The sequence below is a fragment of the Phaethon aethereus genome (assembly GCF_964289735.1).
Source record: "Phaethon aethereus genome assembly, chromosome: 1".
Taxonomy (NCBI): Eukaryota; Metazoa; Chordata; class Aves; order Phaethontiformes; family Phaethontidae; genus Phaethon; species Phaethon aethereus.
This window is the reverse complement of record NC_138575.1, coordinates 89,522,253-89,533,032: the sequence shown is the minus strand read 5'-3', so window position 1 is coordinate 89,533,032 and position 10,780 is coordinate 89,522,253. Positions and strand designations below refer to the sequence as shown.

Genomic DNA, 10,780 nt, shown 5'->3' with positions numbered 1-10,780 from the left:
TCATGAAATAGTAGCCATTGTTGGTGACACCATGGTAGCGGCACGGCTATGTAAGTGTTAGTTCTGCACTGAAGTATTTCCACTGCGGTGCTGCCAGCTTTGAACAGTAGCGATGCAAAGGGATCTTGTGCTACGGACCAAATGCTGCCACTTCTGTTATGGTATCAACTCGCTGTTTGTCAGGGAGAAACTTAAAGGGATTGACTATTTCTGGTTCTCCCAAAAGGAGCTACTCTTCCAGCTCACATTCTGGTAGTGGATGGTTTAAGTTTACAGCTCACTAAACTTTCGTTGTATGCTGCTTATTTTACCAATGAGCATGTGTGAATGAGTAATCACCATTCAAGCCCTTGCTGGATTCATTGTTGTTCGTACCCTTCAACACTGTACTATGTAGCATTTCATGCTAGAAACCAGATGTTCTTATCTCTTCAAAGAGGATGTTATAAACTTTACGTAAGATGTCTAAGATAATGCAGTTCTAATATTTATTGTGCTGTACCTGGCCCTGAAGTGTGACCAGTTCAAACAGTTTCATATATATTTTTGTCTTTTTGTTTTGTTTTGTGTCTGTTTTCAGTGTTGAGATTCTGATGTTCACTGTGTCCTGCAAGTTCTTCCCTCCACAGCTGTGGAAGGAATGAAAAGATGGGCAGAACCCCACCACCTACTTTATCTTGTATATTTCATAACGTATGTTGCTGGAAATTGTGTTAAAAAAAAAATTTAAAAAATGTTGGGAGTCAATGAGAATAAAATGGATTTAAACTAGGTCTTTCTATCCTGTTTTCTTCTGTCAAACCAAACCTGTGCCACAGTGGTGTACACAGCTTGCTTCATCATTTTAGGGATTTCTTTAAACTTGTAAGCAGCAACTTGGCAGAGACCGTTTACTTCAGTTCTCCCATTCCAGTACAACTTGCATAGTCTCCTCAGACGTTACATTACAGAGTTATAATGTAATAAGTATTCTTGGGGTAGAGATTTTTACGACTACTTTTATTGTAATACTGCTGTAAGATGAACTTGCCTTTTGCTGCTAGTAGCTGCCATGCATGCTAAGGCAACAACTGTTAATTGTATTGTTTTTATGGCACATTCAAAGCCTTGAACTATTTCCCTGCCTTGTACTTCACGTGGAATACACCTCCTAAACTCTCAGCTGTGTGTTTTGGAAAACTGACTGAAACTTCTGGATTGGAAGATAAGCAGCACTGTTGGCCACAGCCTGAAAGTAACATGTTAGCATTCCTTTTAAATACGGAGTTTTGAGACCACCTGTAAATAGCAACAGATTAAGTGAGTATACTAAAAAATCCCATTCAGGCATTTTTGTACATATTTGGCCACTGTGTAACACCTCTTTGAAGGAAGTATTTTGCTATTTCATATATATATTAGAGATACAGAAATCTTGAATAGAGCACATGTTCAAGTAATTCCACTGCATTACAACAGGGTGGAAGTCACAAGCTCACTCCTGGCAACCACAGACAAGCCAGCAGCTCTCTGTGGATGTTAAGAAATTCACCAAGGGAAACAATGAGTTCAGGTTTTGGCAGCTTGGAAGTTACCAAAGGGCAGCATCCTCACTTCATCCACCCGACTTTTGTGAATCTGGAAGGCAGGCGTCACCCAGCGGCCGCAGGAACACTGCTCGCCCCGCCAGCTGAAGGAGCCCAGCTTCGACGTGCATTTGGGACACAGAAGCTGCAAGAAAAACACATGACCCACTCAACGGCGCGCACAGATGTAGGTCTATTTAAAAGGTACTTCTGTGGTACGTTGTGGCAACCTGTGCTGAGCCAGCTTATTCCTTCATAAGACTTCACAGAAGGTGAACGGGCTGAAAAACAGGCCAAAAAAGCTAAACGGGTATGGCTGGTGTTTGCCATACCCTAAGGTGTAGCAGGCAGCTGCTCAGACCCAGTGTGGTTCCAGGACCGTTTTGCCAGTCTCCAGAAAGCCTCAGTCAGCCTGAGACCACAACAGGTTTTGTAAGTCACACAAACTCTTTCTCTTACAAAAAACAAACAGCAGAAAAAACACCCTGGCTAGTATTCTTGGTCCAACAAGATCACCAGCTCATTTCCTTAGAAAAGGATATTTAAGAATCTTCATAAGCTGCAAAATTCACACAAGAAAGGCTGGGAGACCTAGGTCCTTGCATGGGGGCTTTTGCATCAGGGAACAGAAATGGTTTGTTCTGCCTTTGCAAAAAAAACCCCACAAACACATCCAAAAAATAAAGCACAATGCTCCACTTCACCTGTCCTTCCATTACTCCGAGCAATGCTGGCTCCATCCACTGCACGGGCTCAGTGAAGTAAGAGGTACACTTTTCACGGCCATTGCTACAAAGCTGAGCAGAGTCTGTTATCCTCTTGTGGGCAAAGGCTGTCGGTCCGCTTCCTTCCATGTGGGACAAAATGCTGGAACTACGGAACAGAGCACGCCTGCCCTCCATGACAGAGGGGGAAAAAGAAGTAAAATAGGTTTTTTTATTGGGGAAATGTACAGACAATAGAAAACATGGACCTCTTGACAGTAAGTAATTAAGCAGGATTACAAATCCTATGTTTTTTTTTAGTCTAGAAGGTCAGCAGGCACTGGGTCCATTCAGGGTTGCTTCTTAACAAACCTAGTGATTTGTGTAGTTTTGGGCTCTGCCCTACAGCTGTACGCTGTCCTTTATATAGATCTATTTTTAAACAATTCCTGCCTACTAAAACTTTAAATCTACGCTCATTTACTTGAAGAAACCTACACCTAGGAAATAGCAGGATTATTCAATTTCACTTTCAGTAATCCATAAAAGGTAGTTAAAATTCAGGAAACCCCAAAATCTACAGGAAGTTTATCCTGGAGAAACTGATTGGCAAAAACCAAACTAGATGTTATGGTTTCAGAGCAAGCAACTTCACAGAGCCAAGTGGAATTATGCCTGCCTGTAGAACACAGCAGGTTAGGCTGCACAAGTGCTGCACAACTTCAAGGAACAAGAAGTTTTGTATTTCATAAGATACTTCTATTTTTCTGACTTTTTGTGGCACAAAAACCATATATGGAAACTTAGGCAAGAGCTCATCCCTGTCCTGACAATAATGACATGCCCATTGATTTACACAGGCTATTTTTCTTTGGGTCAATTTCAGAATGACATTTTATGGAGAAACAGAAAAGGTTCAGTACCTGCACTTCCTGCACCTGTAGAGAACCTCTGCATTTGGACTTTGACATATACTAGTTGGATCAACAGCAAAGACTTCTCGGGGCAAGTCTTGAAGTTCTGCAGAGGGGTCAGTATGAAGTTGTGAATCAGATCAACGCAGCCACGCTGCATTTCTGTGGGACAAGACAGCGCTGTGCCTCTGCCCAGTCATGGCATGCAGAAGCCACCTTCTTTGCATTCGTTTGCCCACTCACCCATTCCATTAGATAAGCTAAAAATGAAAGCCTTATCCCACCACACCTAAGATTGCGATTCATTTAATGCAAGGAACTGAGATCTAGACTTTTGCCTTAGCAATGGTAAAATAATTGTGTTTTACTTTATGTTTGTAAGGAGGAGTTAGAACAGGTCTGCCAATCTTTTAGTGCACAAAATATAGAAAGTCAGCTTATGAATTGGAACTGCTAAGGAGAATGACACATAAAGGGAGAGAGCACTGTCATGCTGAATATGCAAGACTGAGATCTTGCAAGCAGATTATTATTTATTACAAAATTACACACATGGACACATATCTACTACAGTCAACATTTTGCAAATTAAAGTATGAAAGTTCATACTTCATACCTTGATTTCAACTTTATCTCAGTTTTACGTTTGTTATTTTTTTTTTTTTTATTTCACTGATTTCTTTTTAGAGGCTGTTAAGTTTGCCTAGCCAGGTACATAAAAATCAGGGAACATATCAAATTGACCTCTACCATTTCTGCATTTTGCTAAAGAGAACAGTTCCTTACGGATCTTATTTCTCATGCATGTCTCAAAGACACTTTTTTCCCCACTGATGAGCTACAGTTCTCTAGAATCAGTACAGTGTGAATGTTTGCCTAGCCAACTCAGGGCTCAGCTGCTTTTTGAGGGCAATACTCAAAAGTCAACCACTTCCGACGTGGCCTTCTGTGTTCATTTCAGGATAGACTAGTCCTACCTGGGACCACCCTCTCCTTGGGAGACCTGGCCCAAGCTTCGCCCCCAAGCACCCGCCCTGGCTCAAGGCCGCCGCTCGCAGGGCTCAGCGCGGCCCCGCCACTCACCGGGGTACCTCTCCGTGAGCATCTGCAGCCGGTACCACTTGTACAGGGCGCTGCTGCTGTCCACGGCGCAGCCCAGGGCCTCGTAGAGCTTCAGCTGCTCCTGGAAACCCGGGTTCACCCTGCGGCGGGGGCGAGAGAGAGCGGGGTTGAGGGGGCGCCAGACGGGCGGGGGCCGGCGTGAGGCGGGCGGGGGCCGGGGACCCACTCGGCGTCGGGTTTGGCGGCCCTGACAGCGGCGTAGGCCTCCTCCCAGCCGAGTCCCTCCGTCTTCATGAGGTAGGCGGTCACGACGGCCACGCTGCGGCTCACCCCCGCCTGGCTGCAAGGCAAGGACAGAAGAGTAGAGCGCAGGCCGGCCGTGAGGAACGCCGCCCGGGGCGGCCAAACCCGCCGCCCCTGCCCTCACCAGCCCTCACCAGCGGACGAGGGCGGCGCCGCCGCCCTCCCGCGCCGCGCCGATGAAGGCAGCGCAGTCGTCCAGGCGGCTCAGTAGGTCAGCGCCGGGCTCGTCCCGCGCCCGGACGTGCATGGCCCGCACTCCCGGCACCGCCGGCGGCTCCTCCGCGTCCACCGTCAGCACTGCCACTACCCCCGCCGCCGCCAGCGACTCCGGAGACGAGCACGACTCCGCGCCGCCCACGTAGAGCCCCGGCAACACCGGCACCATCCCAGCTCCACTGCCAGCCCGCGCCACCGACATGGCGGCAGCCTCGCCGCGCCTGGGCAGGGCACCGCCCCCAACATGGCGGGGCCGGGGCCGCGACCGCCCTCCCCGACATGGCGCCTGGCTTCCCCCTGGCGCGGCTGCCGAGGGCGCTGCGGCGGCGGGGCCCGCGTTGCCATGGAGACGGCGGGGGCCGCGTGGTCGTCGGGCGGTGGCACGCTGGGCCCGGCCCCGCCGGCAGGGGGCAGCCGGGAGCCGCCTGGGGAGGGCGGCAGTGCCGGCGGCCGCTCGCGGAGTGGGCGGGGGGGTCACCCGTGGGCCGCCCCGCCGGGTCTGCAGCGATGGCGGCTGTGGGAGGCCGTGCTGGGAGCCATCGCAGGCCGGCGGCCTTGGCAGGCACGAGACACCTGGGAACCGATGCTAACTGACAGCATTACTGCTGTCGGGGCCCTACTTTCTTTTTGCCTTACCAGCATTTAGGTAATAATCGTTTCCGTAATAATCCTCACACGTTTGTGAGAACTAGGGCGATTCGCTCCTCTCCACGTCCACGAGTGTCTGTATCATCTCGTCCTTTTCAAAATCGAGGGGTCTCCCACCTCCCTGCCCTGCCTCCTTGCAAACACTCAGAAAACAAATTGATCATTAAAGAATCTCCTGATATGTTGTTATTAAAATCACATTATTTAAAAAATTAGTCTTGTGTTTCTGAGACCCCTGTTTGCTACTGTCTGTGTATTTTGCATTGACAATTTTTTAAACTTTGGAGAGGGGGTAGAAATGACTCTCCAATGCCCTCAGAGTGGTTTTCTAGTAACTGGTCTCTTCTGCGTGGAGTTGGTGGGCTGGTCTTACAAGGTGGGTGCAGCCTCCAGCAGGGGTTAGAATAGATACAGATAGATCAGAGGTGAGCACCACAGGGAAACCCAACGTCTAACCTTCCGATTCCGATTTCTGCTACGCTTACTCCTTGCCACAGTCCCATGATGGCAGGGGCAAGCGCGGTGCGGAAAAGAGGCCTAGAGAAGCAGTTATCTGGGAAGCCTGAGGAAGCCACACCAGGATCCAGAGTCGTGGTTGTGAATGACCAGCTTGGAGATTAAAACCCAACAGCCGGGCGGTGAGGAGCCTTCACTTACCGTGCGATCCCTGGTGGCTTTCTAGGACAGTCACCGCAAGCAAAATTCTCCATCTGAGCCGAGTTTGCCTAGAGGAAACCATCCACATGGAAAGTCTGCTGGGAAATGCATCAGCTTGCTGCGAAGGTCTGCTACGTGGCCACGTCCACCTAAGGGGGAGCGCAGTCGGCAGGCAGAAGAAAGCCAACAGCAGTTAGCCTTAGCTCTTTCTAGATGGAGGCTTCTCATTCAGGACTCAAACTGCAAGCACCTTTTTGACGTCACAGGTTTTGCACCCCTGTGAACCTTTTGTGTTATGCATGTTATGAACCGGTTACACTTCCCATTGCAACCGTTGCAACCTAAACTGGAAGCCAGACCAAATAATTCCTTACTGGCTTCATTTGAAACATCTGAATAGGCTCTTGCTACTGAAAATCAAATGTCTGGCCCAGCTTGAAAACTGCCCCACTCCTCTGTTTTATAGTGGCTCTCAGGCAACAAGGAGATTTTGAACTGTAAAACAGGAATTGTAACTAAATCCAGATCTTTATTCTGATCTCTTGCCGTTAACTGAGTTATGACTTGCACTCAGTGCTGAAATGTGGTGTAGCGTAGACAAGAGGCGTCATAATCTTCTGGTAATCTTCCTTGATTCTAAGGGTTGTTACATGTGACACCATGGAAGATTATGGGGCAATGCAGAAATCTTGGTGTATCTGCTTTTCTTCTGCCTACCATAAGGTTCAGGTCTGGTCCGTGGCAAAAGGCGACAGAGCAGTCACTTTTCCTCCCGTAGATAAGGATATTCTCCCTTAGCTCACAGCAGGATGCCTGTGCAAAACACTACCATGCAACACATCACCAGCCTCAGCTTTTCCTTCTTGTCTCCAGAGCGCCCAACACTTCACTTCCTCCTCAAGCCTTTTTGTCTACGTAGCTGCAAGTTCTCTCCAGCATAGGCCAGACTTTGCCAGATCCTGAGCAGAGGTAAAATGTCAAGATTTCATTAGAAAGAGCGATGGTAAACCTACCTCCCCAGGTGGGACGTGTAACCTTACCCTAGCTCCCCTCTATGAGATAAGAGCCTGAATGCCCAGATTGTCTGTCACTGGGAGGATTGTTCTAGCACAGCTCGGTACAAGACAGCTGTGGGCAAAACTGTTGCAAAAACTGCCTGCAAGGGTCTCTTGGATCCTTGCAGGATGCCGGCTGGCCATGGGGAAGGTGAGACCAGCAGGCACCTCAGAGCTGATAGGGTGAGACAAACCTGGAGGGCAGCGAAATTGTTATCCCCTTCCTGCAGGAGAGGTGGATGGAGCAGCTGTTATCCTGCAGAAAGGATGGGCCACCACAGAGATCGTGCTGAGGATGCCACCCACGTGCTCCTCAAGGACTTCCTCACCAGTGCCAGCAGGGAGCATGCACCAGTTGTCAGCCTCGTGCTGGTAGAAGGACGGGGGGACAGCAGCTTCCAGAGCCGCAGAGTTTCCATATGGTGCTGGTGGCCCACCGAGCAGACCGAGACTGCTCTTTGTAGTTGAGATGGGCCCCAAGGCTTCTGAGAGCACCAGTCCACCGCAGCTTAAAGTTTGCTGTCATCCCGCCTCCCCTCCTGTGCTTGCCCAAGTGCCTGTGTGCTTGTGCAGCAGCCTGGCTGGCAAGCTGCTCCAGCCAAAGGCAAATCCCCTGTTTGGATGGATTAGTTTTAAATAGCATAGACCTGACCCAAGAGAAAGGGTGCGACTGTATCTAAGGGTGAGGAGTTTCTGACAGCTCTCATTTAGATTATTTTAAGCTACAATACTGCGTTTACCTGTGCAAAACCTCCTTTCCAACAGCAACCTTGCTATTGCCACCAGCCAGAAATAAAGGGTCTACCGAAAAAGCCTTCGAGATTGCCGATAATTTTTCAATAAAAGCTCCTATAATCTAGCAAAGCAAAAAAGCATACTGAAAAGAAAGACAGGTGGAAATTAAAACCAGAGAAAACTGTGTATGGACCTTTAGTCATGAAAGCAGTTAACAACTGCAGCAAACTACCGTGCGGAAACATCTCTTGAGCTATTTGAAGAAAGTCTTCAGGCAAGTGCAAGTTATTGAAGGGGCTACAGGTTTTACAGTGGGATTGTATTATACAGGGATTACATGAGTACTAAGAGATGGTTAATCACCTCTGTTAGCCTTCAAATCTGTGAATTTGGGGGGTCCAACAGTACCATCTGCAGCTAAAAACAGTGGCAGAAACAAGAGGCAGGGCTCGCAGATGCAGAAACGTGCCACCTGACTGCCAGGGGGCTGGTCCACTCATGGTGTGACCGCTACACTCCTCCACACCAGCTCCCAGAGCTGTGGATGATGAGGGAATGTGAAAAAGACATGATTTCAAAGTGAAAACCTGTGGTGGGGGAAAGTACAAAACCCATGGGGCAGAGCCCACGGGCAGCTTGGCACCTAAAAGCTTCACATGACCAAGGCTGCTCTCCCTAAACAACCTCGCTGCTTCCCTGTACCCCGCTTTGCTGTGCTTGTCACCTGCAGCCTGAGGCGGTGTGTCCTGAGTTTGCTCATGACTCCTAAAATAGAGTAAATATTTTTTTTCAGTCTGATTTGCAAACCCTCATTCACCACCCACCTCCACCTCCCCACTTCAGCTTTTGTCTTCTCCTGCACCACCGAAATTTTTGACGGTTCGTTCTCCCCCGGGTTCCAGGAAACCGTGTGACTAATTAAGCAGTTGGGGCAAGCTCAGGTGCAAGGAAAAAATAAGTCAGATGATGGGCCACTGCCCACTCACTCCAGCGAGTGCATTCCATCTCAGCGTGTGTCTGCCCTGCTACTTCATAAGGGAAAAGAAAATGCCGGGCTTCCCTGGACTGCCCATTACAGAGCCTCACAGCACAACTGGATTGGCAAAACTGAGTCTACGGCTACGGAAGCAAAAGTGCCAGGGGCCTGGGCAGAGGTGTAACCACCTCTTCTCTACTGGAAGAATTTGGCCTCGAACATTCGAGTGGCTCTGTCCCTTTGGCTTTCAAGCAGTTTTGGGCATTTACATCAGAGGGTTCATGAGAAGAAGAGTCTGCAGCCCACAGCCTGGGTTGCCAGAGGTGGCATGCAGCGAAGCAGTGGGAGGGCAAATGGGTGAGGACATCTTCAAAAGGACATTTGTGAGAGACAGCGACTCTGGGTTTCTGTGTCCTCCTCATGTCTAAATGCAGCAGGAGCTTGGAGCTCCCACTTTGCACAGGTCCTGCTGGTGAAGGGGCCTAGTGGCATTTCATGCCTCTTGGAGAAGGAGCATCTCTTGGCTTTTGCTGAGCTCAGAACTTGGGAGCTGGGAAACCCTACACGGTAGCATCTCATCCCTTGGAGCAGGAACTTCCCAGCTGTCGCTGTGCTTCTAGCAGCCAATTTAACCTCAGATTTTTGAAAGACTGCTGTTCACTGCATTAGTATGCTCTGCATGTCTATACTGGACTTCACATGTCTACTTTTATCCATGTATCGGGAGGAAGGATAGCTGCATCTCCCTGCAGCAATCCTCAAAGACTTGTAAAGGCAGCTAGCCACAGAGAAAGGGGCTCACTCTTGATACTCAATGGGAGGATTTCACCATAACCTCACATGGGTGGGACATTCCTACCTGTCTCCACACCCTCAGCATCTGCAGACATACAGTTACTCCACATCAGACAAAAAAGAAGAGTTTCCCAACTGCAGATTTGATGCTCAATTACAGAATGGAGCATGACAGCTACTACTACTGTGTATTAATAACTCCGCTTCACTTTATGGCTTTAACAGCTGTAGCAACCAAGATTTATAATGACATATTACGTTCAGCAATGCATCACATAAGGAAACTAATCTGACAGTGCCAGGTCACTGAGCTGACTTACAAGTTTTTAAGTGCGTTTCTTCTGCCAAATTTGCTGCCCTATTTACTGGATTAAAATGAACAAGTCGCACTGTGTTCATAAAACTCCGTATGTGCCTCTCTTTTGGCAGCTCCCAGACCCTTTCCCTCCCTGTTGCACTGCCATACCCAGGTCCTTCTTCCTTCCCCACCTTCTCTTCTGAAAACCCTTTGGAACAGGTCCTGCGGTGTGTATCCTGAAGGGAGGTACACTGCAGGGCAGGAGAGGAGGGATTGTAGCTGGGAGGAAGCGCTGGGGACACGGGCAGAGATGAGGCATGGAGCGGCTGTGGGAGAAGGGCAAGATGATGGTTGTCCAAGGGCAGAGGGGGACCATGGCTGCCGTCGCTCACTGCCTCTCGGCAGGAGTTTGTATTCCAGTCGTTCTTGGAGAAAGGATGGCTTGCAAAGATTGGGGTTGTCCATTACTTCTCCCTAGACTCAGGGTTACAGCTAACAGCGGGAAAGTCAGTCCTAAATAAACATTAGATGTTAAGACTGTACCCCGGAGCTGGGTCTGGGCCCACGTCAGAGCCACCTCAGCAGCCACAGCACCTGATTTTTAATCTCTCCTCTCACCAGTGGGCTGTGTGCTTCCATGTTTTCCACCCTCATGGCAGAGTAATCCACCGCGTGCACACAGGCGGATGGATAGCAGAAGGCTGGCTCTCGTCGGGGTAAATGGGCTTGTTCTTCTCCTAGACATTCATTACTCAAAGATGCATTCCTCATTATTCCTGCAACCTACCCAGGAGCCTGGTCCAGCAGGCTTTAAATGGCATTCCAAAGCCCTGTCCCACAGACCCCTTCTGT

General features: G+C 49.2%; 1 protein-coding gene across 1 annotated transcript; it reads right to left on the bottom strand.

Moving 5' to 3' along the window:
* Positions 1–1,435: 1,435 nt before the first annotated feature.
* Positions 1,436–4,966, bottom strand: DUSP12 (dual specificity phosphatase 12; the record flags this gene model as incomplete). Its single annotated transcript, XM_082013963.1, has 6 exons — positions 1,436–1,710; positions 2,270–2,456; positions 3,193–3,289; positions 4,267–4,385; positions 4,472–4,585; positions 4,683–4,966. The coding sequence occupies 6 exons, from the start codon at positions 4,964–4,966 to the stop codon at positions 1,549–1,551; spliced, it is 963 nt and encodes a 320-aa protein (XP_081870089.1). The 3' UTR covers positions 1,436–1,548.
* Positions 4,967–10,780: the final 5,814 nt, after the last annotated feature.